General features: G+C 42.8%; 1 protein-coding gene across 2 annotated transcripts in view; it reads left to right on the forward strand.

Moving 5' to 3' along the window:
* The window catches only part of DQX1 (DEAQ-box RNA dependent ATPase 1), a 63,941-nt gene that overhangs the window by 17,771 nt on the left and 21,761 nt on the right, over positions 1-24,409 (forward strand). For both annotated transcript variants that reach the window (XM_075178952.1, XM_075179036.1), the window contains exons 4-9: positions 1,459-1,837; positions 1,924-2,166; positions 7,495-7,591; positions 14,338-14,496; positions 16,770-16,961; positions 18,155-18,274. In XM_075178952.1, the coding sequence (XP_075035053.1) occupies positions 1,459-1,837; positions 1,924-2,166; positions 7,495-7,591; positions 14,338-14,496; positions 16,770-16,961; positions 18,155-18,274 (1,190 nt within the window). The remainder of the gene's footprint in view (positions 1-1,458; positions 1,838-1,923; positions 2,167-7,494; positions 7,592-14,337; positions 14,497-16,769; positions 16,962-18,154; positions 18,275-24,409) is intronic.

The following is a 24,409-nucleotide window of genomic DNA, read 5'->3' on the forward strand; positions in this document are numbered from 1 at the left end:
GGTATTTCCGTGAACTATTCTGGGTGTTGCTACTTTACACTGAGCTGAATGGACAGAAGTTGCAGTGAATGTCTGACCACCTGTGTAAGTGGACTGAACAACATGTACCTTGGAGCTCAAAGCTTTAATCAGATGCTGCGTGTGCTTGAGCTTAGCACGCCCTTACTGTACCTGACTACGTGCATACTCCCATTCTCCTCCGCGTTACACCTATGACCTCACAGCCTTTGTGCTCGTAGAGGAATTACTTGCACTTGTGTTCTCTGCAGTATAGTCCAATTCTGGCCATGTGCAGAGCAATTTAACGCAAAACACACATGTATCGGCATTTACGGTCCTTAATTCTACTCTTTGTTAGAAAATCTGCGCACAGCACACAGCATATAATGATTGTCCGAAAACAAGCACTCTGTATATTTCAGTAATCAAGAGCAGTCAGGAAAAAACACAGACTCTGAGGTAATGCAGTGATGAGTATTCAGCTAAAAGACAATGCAGGAATATAACAGTCTTTGTTGCACTACAGATATTTCTCTTTCCTGCCATTGGAGGACACTGCACCGATGGGGTGTAGTAGGTGGACTTTAGATCTTAGGGTTCAGAGATGATTACAGTATTTGGTTCAGTATAAAGGGTTTGGATTTCTTTATAATGATAAACATACTGACAAATTAAAGATATCTTTACAAGTGATTTCCATAAAGAGACTCGTTCTCGAGGGGTTTATTGTAAGATGCGGTGTTATCTGTCATCTGACCACTTAGTATCTGCGTCTTGGCTGTGGGGGTTCATGTCTAGATGATCCTGAGCAGTGTTTCTGGTTGTTTCTTTTGGTGCCTGTTATAGGTGCAGCTACTTTAGTCCCTTTGATTCTGCCCCCAGATTTTCTCTGGACCTTGGAGGTCTTTGACTTCCTCCAACCTCCTTCTGTGCCCGCACTGTCCTACGTGAAGTCTAATCTAGGCCCCTAAATCCTGCTGTATGAGAGACGGTGGCTGCCTTCAGTTCTGGAGGTTTATCCCATGATCTGGAATCGCAGTTGTCTGATCCTTGTAATAAAATATCATATTTCACAATTTTCTTAGTTTTCTCAGTTTCAATTTGCAGAGTCTATAAGAGCCGTGTTCAGCAATCTTCTTCTAACCACTCAATTATTGTAGCTCAGACTAAGTAACTATACACCATGGTATGTGCTACTTAATAAGACTGTAGTCTAGTAATTCCCATGGATTTCCTCATAAATCCTCTGCTCCGTAAGCGGTCAGGACATATTTCTAGATGGAGACAATGGCCGTGTTCTGTATACACCACTTGCATGTAACCAGTACCAATGCTTCCTGTGGGAACTACTTTTATTATTTTCATGTCTGAGAAGCTACAATTATCGGGTTGTTGACACTTGGGAAGATTTGACTGTGGGTTACAGTATGTTATAAATATAATATCTGTCCTGTGCAGATTTTGCTGGGACTCTCTTCTGCTCCAAGAATTGACCTCTAACCCATTGATGCAGACTGCTGGTGTGGTCATTTTGGATGAAGTAGATGAACGTACGGTGGCCACTGACCTTCTCTTGGGCCACTTGAAGGACGTCACTCAGCAGAGACCTGCCCTACGGCTGGTGGTGATGACATCACCAGGGCTACAGCAACGTCTGGTTGAGTTTTTAGGAACCAGTGCCTCCGTTGTGACCGTCCCAGCCCGGGATCAGATGCCGAGTGTTGTGTATCGACCGTCACATTCTCATGACCTGGTGATGTCTGCATGTCACATGGTTCTGGATATTCACCGTAGAAATGAACCAGGAGATGTGTTGGTGTTCTTGGCCAGTGAAGAAGTGAGTGGGGCCGTGTGTGCTGACCATGTGTGTGGTGGTAATAATGTGTAGATATCAGAATGTGTTCTTTGTTCTGTGCTTCACAGGAGGTGTGCCGATGCTCCACAGCACTGTCAACGGAAGCGGTATCTCTGAGTCCTAGTTTGGGGTCCCTGTTGCCCCTGACTCTGCTGCCCAGTGATGGGGGTTCTGTGCAGTCTGTGTATGAAGCTTCGCACAGTGAATCCAGTTACGAGCGCCATGTTTTTCTCTCATGCTCTCTGGCTGAATTATCCTTCTCTCTTCTGGGGATACGATATGTAATTGATACTGGAAGCGAATTACAATCTGTGAGTATAATGTGTGATGTTTCTTTCATTGTCTCATAATTTGTGTGTAGATGTCGCCTAGATACAACGGAACATTAATCTGACATGTGCGCAGACGACACGTGACTAAGCATGTTAACCTTGATGTTCTTCTACGTTCCCCTAATTACACATCTGCATGAAGTTCTCCACCTTCTGCATAACTATGAATATTTATGAGTATTAATGAGGGGGATCCCATGTCCTGGCGGGAGCATGCTCACTATGACATCATCAGGCTGCTAGCTGTCACTACATTGGCTCTGAATGGTCACATGAGCTCCATGTTACAGATACTCCTGACCACTCCTACGGGTGTTACACAGCCAGCCGACACTCACACGAGTAGTCACTGCCACCACCAGGCTCTTTCACCGCTTCTGGCTGTTGTATATAGCTGCTGCAGCACCTCTTTGCTGATTGCGTACTCTGGATCAGATCTGCAAGGTAGCAGGCAGGACACTGGATTCGGGTGGTAAGGTCTCATCTGTAGGTCACAGCAGATCCAAGCATCTTCCAGGAATTGTTCATAAAATTAAAAAACCCCAATAAGAAGCGTCAGTCACCTCCGGTTATATCAAGTATTCATTAAACAGATATCACAGAATACACCCAGATTCCTGATAGTCATTAAAAAACATTTATGTCCCCCTCTTTAACTAAATCATAAGTGAATTAGTAAGAGAGGGGTGCGAGCTGGCCAGTCGGCCCCTCCAGGTACTGTTTGAATCACTAACAATGTCCAGATAGGACTTGATATTAGTATATATATGTGTGTGTGTATGTATGTATATATAATATATATAGGATTTTTACATTAGATTTGATAATCTGGTAATTATTGTTCTTACCATTGTGGACATCTTCATCATCATATACATGTGTGTATGTATTTTATATGTGCTATGAATGATAAATAAGTTTGTAGATAGCGATATAGTTATATACATAATTTATTTTATTGATTTTGTATTCTGTTTAATGTTTATTTGATATACCCAAGGTGACCGGCGCTCCTTATTGGGCTGAATAATATTGGAAGCAGTTGGCGCCTCCATCCATAAGGAGCCGACTCTCGCTGGTTTGTTTCTTTTCAAACCTGGGTCCTAGGAGATTTGTTTTTTGTGTTTGTCAGAATTGTTCACAATCTTCAAGAAGAGTCGTGGTTATTGCTGTATAGTATCTGTTACACATCACTGAGAGCTAGTGCATGTGCACCCACGGATGGAATATACACAAAGCAGATAGAACGTCCAGTGCCCTCCCTGCTATAAACTGAAATGAGCACTTTTAATACTTTTATTTTTATTATTATTATTATTATCATCTTTAATCTATAAGGCGTCACAAAGGGTCCGCAGCGCTGTACATAACAAACAAAAAACAGTGATGACACAACATGATACAGAAAGAACAAAAATATATACACAGACACAGGTAACATGGTGCAAATCAAATTATTACTGGGACAATGAGTGAAAGTGATGGTAGAAATGAGCGAGAAGTAGGCCGAAGCTTAAGAAAATAGGGCTAGGGAAGCAGGCCAAGAGGTACAGGGGGTGATGGAATAGGAGAAGGAGCACACAAGGAAAGAGGGCCCTGCTCATGAGAGCTTACATCCTAAAGGAAAGGGGGAGACACAAATAGTGTGGTACTAACTGGGGGAGAGAGCCGGGACAAGGGAGTTAGGAGAAGGACTGATAGACTTGAATAAAGAAATGAGTCTTAAGGGCACGCTTGAAGCCTTTGAGAGTAGATACTAACCTGATAGAACGTGGAAGATTGTTCCACAGCTGGAGACGGGAGTGAGAAGAGGTGATCAGTGAAGCAGTGAGACGGCGGTCACAGGCAGAGCGGAGGGAGCGGCTAGGAGTGTAGGTAGAGATGAGATTGGAGATGTAGGAGGGGAAGATTGACTAAGAGCTTTAAAGGTGAGGGTGAGAAGTTTAAATGTAATTCTGTAGGCCATGGGGAGCCAATGCAGTGACTGTTGGAGGGAGACAGCAGAGATAGAGTGGAAGGAAAGAAAAGTGAGGTGCGCAGGAGCATTGAGGATAGACTTAAGAGAGTCAAGGTGAGAATCGGGTAGGCCACAGAGAAGGAGGTAGTAGTAGTCAAGGCGAGAGATTACAAAAGAATGAACAAGGGTTTTTGTAGCTCCCATGGTGAGAAAGGGGCGAATATTGGATATATTCTGAAGGTGGAAGTAGCAGGATTTTGAGAGGGACAGAATATGGGTGATCAAGTTGACCAATTTGGGAGAGGGAGTAGACTACAATGAGCCAACCAGTCCAGGACTATACGTAACAGAGCCAATGCACAAGGACCATGTGAAGTTAGTGGACAGACCTCTCCTCTTTCAGCACAGTGATTACATAATGGAGGAGATCTGAGCGCAGGGAGCAATGGCTGAACTACAACTGGGGTTTAAATACAATTTACAGTAATCTGTGATTCCCAAGTAACTGCATCATTGGTGAAGACTGACCGGTGGAATGTGGTTGTCGGTGATGCTTTCCCCCTACCTGGGCTCAGACCAGATGCATAATTAGCACTATGCTGTGGGCATCCTGCTCGTACGTCTGTCCTTAATGCGCTTTCTACATTTACAATGCTAAACACAGGGCGCACTGCACTGATACTAGCAATACGTTCTATCTTCTAGGTGGATTCAGCCACACAGCTCCCTCAGGTCCATGTTCCTGCTCTGTTACACACAGCATCATGATTTAATGACTCCAGTTCTGTTTTCTTTGATGCCTGATGTGAGCTGCAGTTATGAGGTTTATGTAAAGCCCATGCACATCATTGTAGCATGAAGAGGGGAGTTGAGTGTTTGAAGGATTGTACGTTGGGGTAGAGGGTGGCAGGGCAAGGAGTTCCTTAGGTGAGGAGAAGTCCTGGAGGCCGCAGTGAGAGGAGGTTATGAGGGGCAGAGCGTTGAGCGTAGTGTTGGAGCCAGGGTATATCTCATGAGGTCAGAGGTGTAAAGAGGGGAAGCATTAGTGAAAGATTGAACTGATTTCTGGAAGGAGTGAGGAGCCAGTGAAGGGATCTAGTGTGGGGCAGGAGAGGATGATTGGGTTAGGATGGATTGTAAAGGTGCAATGTTACATATGGGGTTAATTCATTTTATTTTATATAGATTTATATAGTTCACTTTGATGTAACATAGAATTCTTTTATGAAACAGTCCTGTGACAGGATGGACCTTCTATGCCACCCTGCTGTGTTGCTGGGGACCAGCTGAGCTTGCTTTGCCACTGTCTTTACCTCAAACTTGCCCCCTCCAAATGCTATGGGGGCGCTGTACTGCCACCACCAGGCTCCTTCATCGGCGCCTAGAACCGTGTCCTTCTTGGTAACTGTCGCTGCTGGTGTACCCCCTCGCTGGGCACCTGGGCTGGTACTCCTGACCTCTTGCCTTTAGATCAGGGTTGCTGTGGATGGATTCCCCCTGGCCTATCACACTTGCCAGAGCTGCTGGGTAGTGGGCAGAGCAGTGGTACTGGATACTGGGTCCAAACCACAGAACAGCCGGATAACGAATTCGATTAGGTCTAATCTGTAGGTCACAGGAATTACAGGAAAGTAGACGTCAAAGCAGGATCTTGAAGCAGTAATGTTTAGCTCAAGTGTCCTGATAAGGACCATTTATCCATTAGTTAGAGGTACTAGGGATCACCAAGAAGTACAGATGGTATGCACTAGTTAAAATACATTCAGTTTCTGACACGTTGGCAGGGAGTAAACCCTAACCCCTGCCCATACCAAGCCCACAAAGTCTGAGATATCATCAATGCTTCATCAGGATGTAATATATTTATTCTCTTAACTTGGATCTAATGCAATTTAAACTTAACAAAACTCGCATCAATCTGTGATTTCCCAAATTCCTTACTCTTTCATTGTTCAGGTGTTTTCCTTATCTGTCTCTAACACTGGGTACAAAGGATAACGACCCCCTGTTGTGCATTCAGAGATGTGTTGGTCACTTTAAGATGAAAAACTTAATTAACATGGAATTTCATTTCTATTATGATGTTACAATAACAAGTTGCCTCCAACATGGCATACTAAAATACATTACTGTGACAGGATGGGCCGCCTGTGTCTCTGTCTGTTGTTGCTGGGAACCAGCTGGGCTTACTTTGCCACTGTTCCCTTTCGTTATCCTAAATGCGCCCTCTAACTGCAGTAGGAGGGGCTTACAAATGCTGCCACCACTGGAATCCTTACCGGCATCCAGAACCGGGTTCCTTCTGGGTACCTAACGCTGCGAGTGTACCCCGTTACTGGTGTACCTGGGCTGGTACTCCTGACCTGTTCCTATGGAACAGGGTTGTTGTTGATGGATTCCCCCCTGGCCTATCACACTGGCCAGAGCTGCTGGGTAGCAGGCAGAGTGGTGGTGCTGGGAAGCTGGGTCCAAACCTCAGAAACAGCCGGGAACGGATTAGACTTTGGGTCTAATCTGTAGGACACCGGGATAGAGAAGTTTCCAAGCAGGTCTTTGAAGCAAGTGATGTTTATTTGCTCACCCTGGTTGAAGGTACTGGGGAGCAGGTCAGAAGGAACGAGAAGAACAATTTTCAATACAAGACAGTGCTTTTTATACAGATTTGAACACAGTCTAAAAGGGTAAGCCAGCCACTGAGGTCTGAGCTATTTTTAGAATCAGGATGCAATTTGTTTACCCAAACATGGATTTGCATGCAATGCAAAGCTAACAATATTTACACTTATCTGTGATATCCTAAAACTTGCTGTGAGTTCCTGCATCTTATCTTGGACACAGGAAATCTAACAGCAGTCTAATTAAACCTTCCTGCACCTTCAGGTGCTCGACTCTCACACATCAAAAGGTCTAATTAACATGGGTTCTTTCTTCAGACAGTTGCAGAATACACATTCCCAAAGAAAGGAACAAAACTACAAATTAAGTCATTTCCCCACATCACGATACACAAAAGACTTCCTCCACAAAGGCTTATTGTATCAGATGTATACCTCAGAAATAATGCATTTCCTCTAGCAAAGATAAAACAAACAAATTTCCTCCCCTGGTCTCAGAAATAAAGATATTTCCTTTACCAACATACCCACAATATCAAAAATAAGTACATTTGCAATGATATAAATAAGCGCCCTGCACTATTTCCTTTAAATAAATTTATACCATAAGTTATTTATAAGTGATCCAGTCACAATTACCAAACCAAAAATCAGTACTTTTACAATGATACATCGGCGCACTGCACCAGTAATTGGAATTAATTTATACAGTAAGTTACTTTGTCTTTTCCCCAGGTTTACAATCCTCGAATCCGTGCAGATTCTCAGGTTTATCGGCCGATATGTAAACGGAGAGCAGAGATCCGCAAGATGAGAGCTCAGGTTGAGGATGGTGAGTACAGTACTGGGGTGTGTGTATGGGGGCGTCTCATCCTAGTTATGTCACTGACAGTACTCTGTCATTTCTTCTCCATCTTGCAGAATTTATTATTGAACTTTATTCTTTAGTCTCTCCCCGCACAATGACATTACATTGTCGGATGACTCCCGTTTCCATTTTTACATTAAATCCCTTTTTTTTGCATTGGCCATTTCTCACGTGGGACATATTTGAAAGCGACAAGTGACTTTCAATGTTCTCTTCCTGGTAAAATACTTTGTAAAGAATTCTAGTGAAATCAACGTTTATGCTGCGCGGAGTCCAGTTATACTGTCCGTTCTCACACAAGAGGTCTGAGAGAGCTCAGGTATCCCTGTGTGTTACTACATTGCCTGCTGTTTGGATTATCATCATCATCAACATTTAAATAGCGCCAGCACATTCCGTAGCGCTTTGCAGTTGGGAACAAACACAGTAATAAACAAACCGGGTAATACAGACAGAGTTGAGAGGGCGCTGCCTGCAAGCTTACAATCTATGGGACAATGCGACTTGGATACATGAGGTGAAGTCTACAGATTGCATTTTGGTCCAGCCAGATTGCAAAGGTAAAAAAATAACACAGAAATGTTTGTCAGACAGTTGATGTCTTGTGTGAATTGTCTAACGGGTGGTAGTAGGGTAATCTAGTGAGGTTAGGAGGGTGGTGAGGAATATTATAAGCTTGTCTGAAGAGGTGATTTTTTCAGAGAACGCTTGAAGGTTTGTTATGAGAGTGGATGAGAGGCGCAGAACGGAGGTGTCTAATTGGGAGATATTTTGAGACCAGTGAGAAGATGTTGGTGCAGCTTTGTTGACGGCCTTGTATGTTAGTTTAAGAATTTTATATTGGATTTGTTGAAATACAGGCAACCAATGTAGAGACTGACAGAGTGGCTCAGCAGAGGAAGAACGATTTGCAAAGAAAATAAATCTTGCCGCTGCGTGCAAAATAGATTGTAGGGGTTTGAGTCTATTTAAGGGAAGACCTGTAAGGAGAGAATTACAATAGTCGATGCGGGAGATGATGAGTTCACGAATTATAGTTTTTGCAGTGTATTGTGTGATATATGTACTTATTCTGGAAATGTTTTTAAGATGTATGTAATGTGATTTAGACATAGTCGATATGGGGAACAAAGGATAGTTGCGAGTCAAGGATTACACCTAGGCAGTGAGCTTGCGGGGTGGGATTTATGGTCATGTTGTCAGCAGAAATAGAAATGTCAGGTAGATAACTTCTATTAGTGGTTGGGAATATTATTAATTCTGTTTTTGAAACATTGTAGGGCATCACGGTGGCTAAGTGGTTAGCACTTCTGCCTCACAGTGCTGGGGTCTTGAGTTCAATTCCCGACCATGGCCTTATCTGTGTGGATTTTGTATGTTCTCCCCGTGTTTGCGTGGGTTTCCTCCGGGTGCTCCGGTTTCCTCTCACACTCCAAAAACATACTAGTAGGTTAATTGGCTGCTATCAAAATTGACCCTAGTCTCTCTCTCTCTGTCTGTGTGTGTGTGTGTGTGTGTTAGGGAATTTAGACTGTAAGCTCCAATGGGGCAGGGACTGATGTGTATGAGTTCTCTGTACAGCGCTGCGGAATCAGTGGCGCTATATAAATAAATGGTGATGATGATGATGAGTTGGCGAGAGGACATCCCAGATGAAATGGCAGAAAGACAGTCAGTAACGCGAGACAACACAGATGGTGAAAGATCAGGAGAGGATAGATAGATTTGTATATCATCTGCATAAAGATGATACTGAAATCCAAAGGAGCTTATTAGTTTTCCAAGAGAAGCGGTGTAGATAGAGAACAGCAGAGGACCTAGGACTGAGCCTTGTGGTCTCCAACTGATAAAGGAAGCGGAGCAGAGGTGGATCCAGAGAAATTAACACTGAAAGAGCGATTAGATAGGTAGGATGAGAACCAGGATAGAACAGTGTCTTGAAGACCTAGGGATTATATCGTCTGTATGAGGAGAGAGTGGTCAACAGTGTCAAATGCAGCAGAGAGATCCAGGAGAATTAGAAGAGAGTAATGGCCGTCAGTTTTAGCAGTGATCAGATCATTGACAACCTTGGTCAGCGCAGTCTCTGTGGAGTGTTGAGAGTGGGAGTCTGACTGAAGAGGATCCAATAGGTTGTTTGCTGTAAAAAGTGTGTGAGGCGAGTGTAGGCAATTCTCTCTAGGAGCTGGGAGTTGGGAGATGGGGCGGTAATTGGAGAGAGAGTTTGGGTCAGAATGTTCTTTTTTCAGAATAGGAGTAATCACTGCATGCTTGTATAATGACCGGAAGATACCAGTAGAGAGCGAGAGATTGCATTATATATTAAATTGTATAATTATAATATATTACATTATAGATAAATATAGAAATTGACAGGTTCTGGGCGCTTGTGGGGAGATATGAAAACAGTTTAATTGTGATAAGACTTTATAAACAGTATGTTCCGGCCGGAACAAAACAGCATAGACTGATGTTGTGAATGCAATAAAAGTACATACATGTAATTACAGTAACAACAAATAAAAACAAATAATACATCAGACTCCAATTGGTTTACACAGGAGTCTATAGCTCGCTATGGCGCCGTGGGAGTATGCGGTGTAACAATTGATATGCCACCGTAATGTACGATAATGTAGAAAGCACTAGGCATAAAGAGTGTGGTCATGCAGATCGGTCTAGAGACGCTGATAGATCCCGGGATGCAGGAGTATTAAATAGTCTATGATTGATCAGTGCTGATCCCGCAGTAATCCTTAGTAATGTCGTATGATAATAGCGTACTGAATACTGAAAATATTATGATGCGAGTAGTATCGGCAACAATGAAGTCATTTGTCCAGTGTTGTGGATTGGAGAAATTACGCTGATAAATACAATGCAGGAATAATTAAAGGATCTGTAAAAACAGTTACTCACATGGTGCGGGAGCGTCTAAATGTCTGTGGTACAGACAAGCACTCAATGGCGGTCCCGCGGTCTGTACTGATGGTATTAATTGTTGGGTGCGAACTGAACGCTTACCTCCGATGGTAAGCAGGCACCCAGCAGGGTACCAGTAAATAGATCCGATTTGAGTCCTCCTGGTTCCCGGGAAATCCTCTCTCCTTCTCGGTACAAGTTGTGGCTGGACAGGAAAGGAGATAGTCCCGCTGTAAAGGGGCGTATGCGCGCTCCGGGCTGGTCTCCGTAGATAAGTATCTGTGAGAAATCAGTAGAAAGTCCTAGCATGCTAGACAGTGCCAACAGAGCACTGATGTATTGAAGATGATAAACAAATGAGGGACAGGTACCAACGCGTTTCGCCCGGGGCAATATCCAGCGGGCTTCCTCAGGGATAATAAAGTCCAACTGGTCTTCCTGGCCAGTATATGTAAGAGATCCGGATGTGCCAATAAACCAATTAGGCAATTGAGTAATTGGATGATAAAAAGATCAAGTGGTGAGCACTGGTAATTGCACAGATAATCCGGTAACTACGTAGTTGGATTGCAGGAACAAACGAAAAGTATAGTGTACAGATAATACAAATAAATACAGTGTATATACAATTAGCATAAAAAGTGATGGACCAAATGGATATGGGATAGATTGATGAGAACATGCATATAAATAAATGTTCATACATGGATGATAATAGTCATCAATGGTAAACTGAACACAGATGGATAAAAATGCATATTCCTGCATTGCATTTATCAGCGTAATTTCTCCAATCCACAACACTGGACAAATGACTTCATTGTTGCCGATACTACTCGCATCATAATATTTTCAGTATTCAGTACGCTATTATCATACGACATTACTAAGGATTACTGCGGGATCAGCACTGATCAATCATAGACTATTTAATACTCCTGCATCCCGGGATCTATCAGCGTCTCTAGACCGATCTGCATGACCACACTCTTTATGCCTAGTGCTTTCTACATTATCGTACATTACGGTGGCATATCAATTGTTACACTGCATACTCCCACGGCGCCATAGCGAGCTATAGACTCCTGTGTAAACCAATTGGAGTCTGATGTATTATTTGTTTTTATTTGTTGTTACTGTAATTACATGTATGTACTTTTATTGCATTCACAACATCAGTCTATGCTGTTTTGTTCCGGCCGGAACATACTGTTTATAAAGTCTTATCACCATTAAACTGTTTTCATATCTCCCCACAAGCGCCCAGAACCTGTCAATTTCTATATTTATCTATCCTTGGTCGGGAGGTTTAGGGATCTCCCATTCAATTTCAGGTTCCTATCTGGCTGCTAAACATATTTGGAGGAAGCGCAACCTATTCCCTTTTTTACTATATTACATTATATAATAGTTATAGGTGGAATGAGCACAGGAGACAGGGACCTATCAATCTGTGAGGGTTAGGGAACAAGAGGACAGGAGGTAGAGTAGGGAGATAAGAAGAGAGTAGATGCTTCATCTTCATTTGTGGATCAAATGAGAGGGTGACAGAGGGAGCTGGGAAGGAATTGAGCTGATTGCTGGTCCAGGGAGATTTCTAGCCGGATGTTATCAATCTTGTCCTTGAAATAAGAAGCAAGATTCTGGGCACTGATAGTAGATGGAGGGTTTGGTGTGAGAGGATTAAGAAAATATTTAATGTGTTAAAAAGGCGTTTGGGGCAGCACGGTGGCTTAGTGGTTAGTACTTCAGTCTCACAGCACTGGGGTCATGAGTTCAATTCCCGACCATGACCTTATCTGTGTGGAGTTTGTATGTTCTCCCTGTGTTTTCGTGGGTTTCCTCCGGGTGCTCCGGTTTCCTCCCACAATCCAAAAACATTATAGTAGGTTAATTGGCTTGTGTCAAAATTGATCCTAGTCTGTCTGTCTGTGTGTGTGTGTGTGTGTGTGTGTGTGTGTATGTTAGGGAATTTAGACTGTAAGCTCCAAAGGGGGGCAGGGACTGATGTGAGTGAGTTCTCTGTACAGCGCTGCGGAATTAGTGGCGCTATATAAATCAATGATGATGATGTTGGCAACGAAGAGTCGCTGGAGCCACGTGATCCAGGGCAGTTACTAGGGTTTGGTGAAAATGAGGAACTGCCCGATCAGGGGAGGAAAATGTAGAGATTGAAGAGAGAAGATGTTGGAGAGAGGTGGAAAACTGTTAAAAATTAATAGTTAAGATTTGTGCGGTATGAGGAGGCTTCGAAGAGTTTGACAGCAGGGAGGTTAGAGCATTGGGGGTGAGTGTGTAGCTGATTAGTTGAAGATCTGAGAGGGAAAAGGGAGTGTTAAGGAAATCAGAGACTTAGAAAAATCTAGAGCAGCGTTGGCTAACACTCCAGGTGTTGTAAAACTACAAGTCCCAGCATACCCTTCCAGCAATAAGCTGCTGTATATTGGCAAAGCATGCTGGGACTTGTAGTTTCACAACACCTGGAGTGTCACTGGTTAGCCTACACTGATCTAGACAATACAAGATCAAGACAGTGGCCATCCTGATGAGTAGCGGATTTAATCCACTGGGAGAGGTCAAGTGAGGAGGTTAGAGAGAGTAGTTTGGAAGCAGCATTGGAATGTGGATTAGAAATAGGGATGTTGAAATCACCCAGGATGATGATGGGGATGTCAGAGGAGAAGAAGTGAGGGAGCCATGCAGAGAAGATTTTAAGAAATTGTTGGTGTGGTCCAGGGATCGATAGATAACAGCAACACGCATAGAGAATGGGTTCAAAATCCTAACAGCATGTACTTCAGAAGATGTGACCGTGAGTGATGGGACATTTGGTAGAACTGTGAACGTGCACTGTGGGGAGAGAAGTAGTCCAACCCCCCCTCCTTGTCTGCCTCCCGGTCTGGGGGTGTGGGTGAGATGGAGACCATGTGAAAGGGCTGCAGGTGAGGCAGTGTCTGATTGTGTGAGTCATGTTTCTGTTATTGCCAGAAGGGTGAGGCTGTTTGCAATGTCCAGTGCAGTCAGAGAAGAGTCAGGTTGTGGTAGATGCAGCTTCTTTCTGGATATCTTCAGATGATCTGTTTGTTCACCTGTGTTGTTTAACTACATTTTGTAGACACTTTGTGAGAGAAACGCTTAGTGCAGAAAGATCGTCTGTTCCCCCACTGTGTGTCCCCCTAGCAGTGATATTATCCATGATAAAAGCTCATTAGGGAGTCTCCAGCTAGAGGACACAGCAGGTGCATGAGGCAGAGAGTTACTCAGCTCACAGGAGAGTGTTGGATGTTGTCCTCCTGTAGCAGTGATGTCGGGTAGAGTGTTTTTCTCCTGTAGAACTCTAAATTATGTTGTATCAATCTTAGTACACAGTACTAGCTCAGCAGCCAGAACTGTTCTACTAAAGCTCAACTGTGCGCAATCCCATCCTGGATGTCTGGGAGAGGACTTGGAGTGGGAGATATTCTGCTTCCGATGTCTGTGTGACTCCCTTGGTGTCATCTCTTAGGCCGAGAACAGTAAAACCCACTATTTATATGTAATCAAATATAATTCATAATCTACAATGGGGTAAAATAAGGATCACGGATGTAATTAGTGGGGTTGACTTTGAGGGGGCGGTACATTGCAAACAATGTTTTTCTCTCTGTCTCCATTCTTGTATGTGTATGTTATGACTCCATCTAGTGGTGTGTGTGTGTGTGTGTATGTGTGTCCTGGCTAGTGGTGTGTTACTATTGGTGTATGTGTCCTGTGTGTTTAGTGATGTTTTGTTATGTTTTCATTTTAAGGTATTTGTTATCGATTGTACTCAGAAACTACTTTTCAAACAGAGATGTCAGATTTTTCACCTCCTCGAATTCTGCAGGAGAATCTGAGCCGTATGGTCCTCTTACTGAAGAGACTGGACATTGCAGACCTTGGACAATGTGATTTTTTGGACAGACCTGGTAAAATACATTGAAATAAATGAGTGCATTGGTGTAAATTGAAGATTTGCTGTGTGCTTTCCCAAGTTTGCCCCAATTCTCTTTATACCAATGTGGATATCCTGACCATTCTTTTTTTCCCCATAACCTGTGATTCTCCTTCCCACACACTTTATATGAAATATGGATAAACTGTCTCATTCTCTCTCTCCCTATGAACAATCTGTCTTATCCCAAACCACGTGGATTCCCTCTCACATGTTCTATCTATATGTGGACAATCTGTCTTCTCCTGAACCTTTAGGAATCCCTCTCGCACGCTCTCTCTATATGTGGACATTCTGTCTTCTCCTGAACCTTTAGGACTCTCACTCGCACGCTCTCTCTATATGTGGACATTCTGTCTTCCCCTGAACCTTTAGGACTCTCTCTCACACGCTCTCTCTTTATGTGGACATTCTGTCTTCCCCTGAACCTTTAGGACTCTCTCACACGCTCTCTCTATATGTGGACATTCTGTCTTCCCCTGAACCTTTAGGACTCCCTCTCACACGCTCTCTCTATATGTGGACATTCTGTCTTCTCCTGAACCTTTAGGACTCTCTCTCACACTCTCTCTATATGTGGACAATCTGTCTTCTCCTGAACCTTTAGGACTCCCTCTCGCACGCTCTCTCTATATGTGGACATTCTGTCTTCTCCTGAACCTTTAGGACTCTCTCTCACACGCTCTCTCTATATGTGGACATTCTGAATTCCCCTGGACCTTTAGGACTCCCTCTCGCACGCTCTCTCTATATGTGGACATTCTGTCTTCTCCTGAACCTTTAGGACTCTCTCTCACACTCTCTCTCTATATGTGGACAATCTGTCTTCTCCTGAACCTTTAGGACTCCCTCTCACACGCTATCTCTATATGTGGACATTCTGTCTTCTTCTGAACCTTTAGGACTCTCACTCGCACGCTCTCTCTATAGGTGGACATTCTGTCTTCTCCTGAACCTTTAGGACTCCCTCTCACACGCTCTCTCTATATGTGGACATTCTGTCTTCTCCTGAACCTTTAGGACTCCCTCTCACAGGCTCTCTCTATATGTGGACATTCTGTCTGCTCCTGAACCTTTAGGACTCTCACTCGCACGCTCTCTCTATATGTGGACATTCTGTCTTCTCCTGAACCTTTAGGACTCCCTCTCACACGCTCTCTCTATATGTGGACATTCTGTCTTCTCCTGAACCTTTAGGACTCTCACTCGCACGCTCTCTCTATAGGTGGACATTCTGTCTTCTCCTGAACCTTTAGGACTCCCTCTCACACGCTCTCTCTATATGTGGACATTCTGTCTTCTCCTGAACCTTTAGGACTCCCTCTCACAGGCTCTCTCTATATGTGGACATTCTGTCTGCTCCTGAACCTTTAGGACTCTCACTCGCACGCTCTCTCTATATGTGGACATTCTGTCTTCTCCTGAACCTTTAGAACTCCCTCTCACACGCTCTCTCTATATGTGGACATTCTGTCTTCTCCTGAACCTTTAGGACTCTCACTCGCACGCTCTCTCTATATGTGGACATTCTGTCTTCTCCTGAACCTTTAGGACTCCCTCTCACACGCTCTCTCTATATGTGGACAATCTGTCTTCTCCTGAACCTTTAGGACTCCCTCTCACACGCTCTCTCTATATGTGGACATTCTGTCTTCCCCTGAACCTTTAGGACTCTCACTCGCACGCTCTCTCTATATGTGGACATTCTGTCTTCCCCTGAACCTTTAGGACTCTCTCTCACACGCTCTCTCTATATGTGGACATTCTGTCTTCTCCTGAACCTTTAGGACTCCCTCTCACACGCTCTCTCTATATGTGGACATTCTGTCTTCTCCTGAACCCTTAGGACTCCCTCTCACACGCTCTCTCTATATGTGGACATTCTGTCTTCTCCTGAACCCTTAGGACTCCCTCTCACACGCTCTCTCTATATGTGGACATTCTGTCTTCTCCTGAACCTTTAGGACTCTCACTCGCACGCTCTATCTATATGTGGACATTCTGTCTTCTCCTGAACCTTTAGGACTCCCTCTCGCACGCTCTCTCTATATGTGGACATTCTGTCTTCTCCTGAACCTTTAGGACTCTCACTCGCACGCTCTATCTATATGTGGACACCCTTTTCATCCAGCAATTTTATACCGCTCACAATATCCGGTGTTCTCCCTCTTGTTCGTCCTTGCTATATGTCAGATGGCTTCATCATATCCAGATCACTTATAGATGGATATTTTGACTTTCTCCTAGCCCCTGAGACTCTCATGCAGGCTCTTGAGGATCTGGACTACCTCGCAGCCCTGGACGACGATGGAAACCTGTCTGAGGTTGGAATTGTCATGTCGGAGTTTCCGTTGGATGCTCAAATCTCCAAGTCTCTCATAGCAGCCTGCGAATTTCAGTGCGTCAGCGAAATGCTCACACTGGCTGCCATGCTGACCGGTACAAGAGAGAGTGTTCCACATTATAATGGGAGGAGTTATAGGGAGGGGTTATATGGAGTAATAGTTGGAGATATAGGGAGGGGTAATATGTAGTACTAGCAGGGTTTATAGGGAAGAGGAATAGTGAGTAGTAGGAGAGGATCTATGGAGTAATATGAGAAGTTATAGGAAGGGTTATTGTCACGGATTTCCCAGGTATGACCACGGAGAGGGGATAAGTGGTTATAATGAGTTTATTAACAAACACAGATGACAAGGTAACTCACGAGACAGTTCAATGTGCAGATGAGAAACAACAGGTAACTGCAATAGTAGATTTCAACAGGCAGCGTGGAAATATAAGTACCAGGTATAATGGTTGAAGATGCAGGAGTCCAGGACACAGGTAACTGCAGTAGAGAATTCAATGAAGTAATATGCAGGAGTCCAGATAGCAGACAGAAGCTGAGCACATGGAAATGCTCACAGGAGTGACCTGATGATCTGGCCCAGACCGTATGAAGCAGGCAGGTTTATATAGGCCTCATGCAGGTGAGACAACTCTCAGTAATCAAGGAAAATGATCAAAGTAGCACAGTGGCCCCTTTGGTGGGCAGTGGTACTACAAGTAGAATACATAATGAATCCAATAAAGTCACTGCAGACAGCAGCTGCAGAGTGCAAGTCGTGACAGTTATATGGACTAATAGAAGGGGTTATAGGGAGTAGTAGGAGGGGTTGTAGGGAGTAGTAGGAGGGCTTGTAGGGAGTAGTAGGAGGGGTTGTAGGGAGTAGTAGAAGGGGTTGTATGGAGTAGTAAGAGGGGTTGTAGGGAGTAGTAGGAGGGGTTGTAGGGAGTAGTAGGAGGGGTTATAGGGAGTAGTTGGAGGGGTTATAGGGAGTAGTAGGAGGGGTTATAGGGAGTAGTAGGAGGGGTTATAGGGAGTAGTAGGAGGGGTTGTAGGGAGTAGTTGGAGGGGTTGTAGGGAGTAGTTGGAGGGGTTGTAGGGAGTAGTTGGAGGGGTTGTAGGGAGTAGTAGGAGGGGTTGTAGGGAGTAGTAGGAGGGGTTGTAGGGAGTAGTAGGAGGGGTTATAGGGAGTACAATTATTATGTTATTATTTTCCGCTGATGAAATCTCAGTACCAGCCAGCCCTGTTCAGCTTACACTCTGCCAGTTATATTACCCATTTATCTCTCTTATACATCCCCAGCCCCATGCTGCTTCCTGCCAGCTCCTCATAGTGACTCTGTGCTGAGCGCTCGTCGTGATCTGCAGGTGACTGAAGGTGATCACATGACTCTGATCAATGTGTACAATCACTACAAAGAAGGTGAGTACTCACATTCCCATGGTGTGTGTGTGTATGTATGTATGTATTTGTGTGTACATATATATGTGTATGTCTATATATATATATATATATATATATATATATATATATATATATATATATATATATATATATATATATATATATATATATATATATGTATATATATGTTAACCTGTGCATGATACTCATGCATTCTAGTCAAATCAAGCTACTTAAGGTGTTAAAAAGGTTCTTGTCATGCATTTGGGCCATAGCCCAGGCCTCAACCACCAACCACTCCCCACTGTCACCCCCGGCAACCACCAACCACTCCCCACTGTCACCCCCGGCAACCACCAACCACTCCCCACTGTCACCCCCGGCAACCACCAACCACTCCCCACTGTCACCCCCGGCAACCACCAACCACTCCCAACTGTCACTTCTTCAAGAAATATATATATATTTTTTTAAAATCTTTATAAACACTTTTAACAATTAACAAATTAAATTAACAAATTAAAAATTTTTTCCACACACACTAAGAATTTAGTAGGTCAGTGTATAACTCCGCCCAGCAGGTGGCGCTGCAGCTTGGTTTTATTTTTTCCACACACAGACAGACTAACACACACCACTAGACATTTATATTATAGATATATATACACACACATTTTCAATGTTATAATGGTCTCAAGCACTCTATGAATATATATTTTATGATATAAGAAATTCTCTCACAAAGGTAGAATAACAAACATAATGATTCATGATAATAAAGGTAACTATCTAATGATAATCTTCACTATGGAGTTAGGGACATGCAATAAATTGATAAGACTGAATGCGCATTAGCCAATACTATAAAGCATTAAGCATATAATTATGTGTGTGTGTATATGTATATTCGGCAACAAATGAACCGTCCATTCTTGAAGTTGATGTATTGGAAGCAGTAAAATGGGCAATGTGAGGATCTAAACAACTGTGACAAGGGCTAAATTGTGTTAGCTAGGTGACTGGGTCAGAGCATCTCCAAAACGGCCGGTCTTGTGGGATATTCCTGGTATGCTGTGGTTAGCACCTATCTAACCCCTCTAACCGCAGTAGGACGGGCTCTGCTGCCACCACTAGGCTCCTTCCCGGTGCCTAGAACCACTTCCTTCAGGGTAACTCCTGCTGGACACCTGGGCTGGTACCCCAGACCTCTTCCTTTAGATCAGGGTTGATATGGATGGTTCCCACTGGCCAGAGCTGCCGGTAGCGAGCAGAGCGGTGGTACTGCATGCTGGGTCCCAACCTCAGAACAGCCGGATAGCTGATTACTTCGGGTCTAATCTGTAGGTCAGGGGATTTACAGCAGGTAAGTAGGCACCAAAACAGAAATTGTTTTAAGCAATGATGCTTATTAGCTCGTGTCCTAATAAGGACAGTTACACACTAGTTTAATATGCAATAATGCATTACATGGTAAAACAGTCCTCTTTTTATACAGTTTTGCAGTCCTACCCTGGCAGATGGTAATCGAGACTCCTGCCCCTTTAACCAATCCAGACTGATTCATACAGTCTGCACATTAATCAACCCAGAGGGGTTAACACCTTTCTACAGTGCTGCTAGTGGCACCACAGCGTCTGATATATTACATCAGATATTTAACACCAGGGTGTGATATATTCTCTAAACTTGTTAACACAGTTTTAAACTTTAATAAAACTTGCATCAATCTGTGATTTCCCAAATCACTTGCTATTCTATTATTCAGACAGGTTGTAAGACTCACAATGAAAAGCTACACAGGAAAGAAAGGTAACGGCCTCCTGCTGTGTAGATAGGCTAAACAAGTGTTGGTGACTCACATGAGAATAATTTATTATTATTAATTTATAAGGCACCACAGATCCCATAGCTCCAGCTACAGAAGCAAGTAACAAATAGATGAGATAATACACGTAAGAAGCACAGATCAGTGTGAGTAATGCCATTAGTAGTTTCACAATTCAGAAATTGAGTTATTACTCACTGTGTCCCCGTTCTATATATATCCACATGTCATGCAGACATGTTTATTGAGCCTTGTTCCTCTGACCTGAGGGTTTACCGCTGATTTTAACATAGTTGGTGTAAGGAAATTTTTAAGATTACTATTCTATTTGAAAGCCACCTTTTGGTTGCTCACTCAGAAAATTTCCCAGAGCAGGGTCTCGTCTTAACAATTTACAATAATTTGCGATATATTCCTAATTTTATAAGTCTTGTTGTTATATTTAGAAATAAACAGCAATAAATTTCTTCTATTGTTCCCATGATTCTCTACTCGCCCTGGTTAACATATCAAAAGATCTTGTCTGTCCTAAGTGCATGGTTTTTAGCTTCTTTTATCATTTGAGCCGGATAACCTCTATGGAGAAAGGTTTTCTGCTTGTGTTAGATAGTCCTCATCCAGCGTACAGTGGCGCCGTAACCTGTTTATCTGTCACTTTTGGATATTTTTAACCCACAGTCTATAATGACCACTATTTTAATGAATATTGGAGCTCGAATCCACATTTTGGTCTTAATTAGTTGAAATAATTATTTCATTACTTACCGGAATGGTTACATCAAGAAAATTAACTGAAACAAAATCAATTGGTGAGCGAATTCTAAATTAAACAAATTATTATTTAAAAGTGACAAATTCAGGTGCTAAATCAGAACCACCTTCCCAAATTATAATATATTATCAATATAATGGCCATAAAACACCAAGTTCATCACATAGGGACCACCCAGATATACTGGTCCTCAAAGGCCCCCATATATAAGTTCTCATAACTGGGTGCAAACCTGGTGCCCATGGACGTCCCATGTACCTGAAGGTAATAAGTGGATTCAATAAAATAATTGTGAGTTAGAATAAACAGAATAGAAGCCAATAAGAACTCACATTGTGGCTCAGAGATCCCAGTGTCATTCATAACAATAAATATAACCGATTCAACCTCTGCCACATGGGAGATATGTGTATAGAGGGCCTGGGCATCCAGCAACCTGGGCACCAGTGTATCTGCTCAAGTAGTTTCAGAATATGCATTGTGTCTCTGACCTGGGATCTTTGAGTGACCCTGAAAAAATGTATCAATGTAAAATGATAAATTAGAAGTCAGGGACCCTATCCCTAAAATAATAGGCCGTCCTGGAGGTGAGTGAAGTGACTTGTGAATTTTCAGCAAATAATAAAAAAGATGTGTAGCAGGATGTTTAGGTAAAAGAGAATTAAACTCTTCCTTTCTTATTACCCCCATCAACAAGGACAGACTCAAGCTAATTCTTTAATTCTGTCTGGAATTTATTAGTTGGATCTTCAGAGAGGATATTATAAAAAGTGATTTTACATAATTGTCTGAAGGACTCCTTCAAATAGTCTGCTCAATTAAGAATTAAAATGCCCCCTTCCTTATCAGCGGGCTTAATAACCAAAAGGTATCTTTCTGAAGATTTTTGAGGGCCCTCCTCTCTAACTTAGGTTATTTCCTCCTAAATCTTATGTCAGATGTTTCCTACATATTTTTTTCAAGTTTTGCGTAGTATTCTTGTAAAACATCTGTATCGCAGGGCTTCTTTGGCTCAATGCACGACAATACATGATCTCTTCCTCTCAAACATCCTCAACCTTCTGGTAAAAACAGAAACATGGCTCATGCAATCAGACACTGCCTCACCTGCAGCCCTTTGACATGGTGGCCTCCATCTCACCCACACCCCCAGACCTGAAGGCAGACAAGGAGGGGGAGGGTTGGACTACTTCTCTCCCCACAGTGCACATTCACAGTTCTACCAAATGTCCCATCACTCACGCTCACATCTTTTGAAGTACACGCTGTTAGGATTTTGAACCCATTCTCTATGCGTGTTGCTGTGATCTATCGAGCCCTGGACCACACCAACAATTTATTGAACACTTCTCTGCATGGCTCCCTCACTTCTTCTCCTCTGACATCCCCACCATCATCATAGGTGACTTCAACATCCCTATTTCTAATCCACGTTCCAATGCTGCTTCCAAACTACTCTCTCTAACCTCCTCACTTGACCTCTCCCAATGGATTGAATCCGCTACTCATCAGGATGGCCACTGTCTTGATCTTGTTTTCTCTAGACTATGCTCCATGTTTGATTTCCTTAACACCCCTTTCTCCCTCCCGGATCATCACTTATCAGCTACAAGCTTTCCCCCAGTACTTTAATTTCTCTGCCTTCCACCGAGACGCATTATACCCACATAAATCTTAACTGTATTAATTTTCAACAGTTTTCCATCTCTCTCCAGCACCTTCTCACCCCAGTCTGTACATTATTCTCCCCTGATCGGGCAGTACCTTATTTTCAACAAACCCAACAACTGCCCTAGATGAAGTAGCTCCAGCGACTCTTCATAGGCCGCGTGAATGTCACCAGAGGTACAATAACCCAACACAAAATCTTCATAAACTTTATCACAAAGCGTCACTGACGTCGGTCTTGTACGTCCTTACATGTACTGTTATCTACCACTCCTATAGAAATGCTCTGGACACTGCTGAACAAGCATAATCTCAATCTCTCATCTCTGCTCAGGCTTCTAACCACAAACACCTTTTTTTTTTAATTAATTTTTTTCTTTCAAATTATTTTTATTGACATTCTGAAGCAAAGCAATACAGAATATAATATTGATGGATATAGTGTTTAAGTAACTATGTATTGAGAAATATCGTACAATCAAAATCTATTATGAATTGCAGGAGATAATTTTAAATACACCATATACCAATAAGGTTCTTAACATGTATAACCATGGTTAGTGTATATAACACGTATGAGAATTATTAGAGTAGTTTTGATAGAGGCTAAAGATGCTTAATGTGCTCTGTTACTGCCGTGTAGGAAGGTGCCCCCTTTTACAATAGAATAGGTGGATCATCAGCAACAATTCTCTACCATGAGGTTGACAAGAAACCTTTATACATTTGTGATTTGATATCCAGATGTAACGAGTCCATGTAACTTTCCCACATTTCGAAGAAAACTTTAACTTTAGACTCTCTAGTAAGTGAGGCTTCGAGCCAGTCTGTCTTGGATATATAGGACAACCTTTCTTTAAATACATTGAAGGGAGGAGTCCCAGGTTGTGACCATACCTGCAAAATGGTCTTTGTAGCCGCTGCACTGAAGGAGACATCTACCTCCCCTAGTCACGTTGACCTATAGGTAGGATGCCCAGGATTGTCCACTGAGGTATAAAAGGGAGATTATTTACCAGACACCTTGACCTTAAGCCAGAAGGCTCTAACCAGGGAACAGCTCCATAGACAATGGAATCAATCTGCATCCACTTCATGACAGCGTGGACAGCGCTGAAAACATGTTGAGCCCATCGTGATACTGCGGTGAGGGGAAAATATTTATTTAAAAATAATTCAGTATAAAACTGCGGAATTAGTGGCACCATATAAATGGTGATGATGATTCCTGGTATCAAAGAAACTTCTGGGTTCTTCAGAAGAGTATCTACAGGTAGATCTGGGAATGAGCGTAACCATTGAGAAAGACCTGTTCTAACCTTACAGTGATCAGTTCGATCTCTGATGAAATTATAATGGAGGGTAATGGCCTTACATGAGGAGGACTAAAGGGAGTCCAAGGATTTCTGCCATTCATCTGGTGAGAATTCTCGAATTACATTAGTGATATAATGGTGTATCTGGAAATATGCAAAGGGAAAGGGACTAAGAAAATTAAATTTCTCTACCGCCTGGGCATATGTAAGAGGTCGCTTGTTTGGAATATCCAGCAGACAGCCTATGTTAGTAATACCACGTTCTTTCCAAGTCACAATAGGGTAGGAGGATGAAAATCAGGGTTTAATGTGAGTGTTTGAAAAATAGAGTTATGAGAATTTAGATTTAATTTATGTCTCAAAATTTTTACGTATAATACATAATTATCTCTTATATCTTAATGTCCCGGACCTACATACGTAATAAGGAGACTAAGTTGACATTCAGAAGACAGTTACTTTCTAACAAAGTATTGTATAAATATTCATACCTAGTGACCAATCTCCTAGGTGGTTGTAAGGCTGAGTAGTTATAATGTGTGATATTTGGAAAACAAATCCCACCATTAGAT

The sequence above is a fragment of the Mixophyes fleayi genome, chromosome 1 (genome assembly GCF_038048845.1).
Source record: "Mixophyes fleayi isolate aMixFle1 chromosome 1, aMixFle1.hap1, whole genome shotgun sequence".
NCBI lineage: Eukaryota > Metazoa > Chordata > Amphibia > Anura > Limnodynastidae > Mixophyes > Mixophyes fleayi.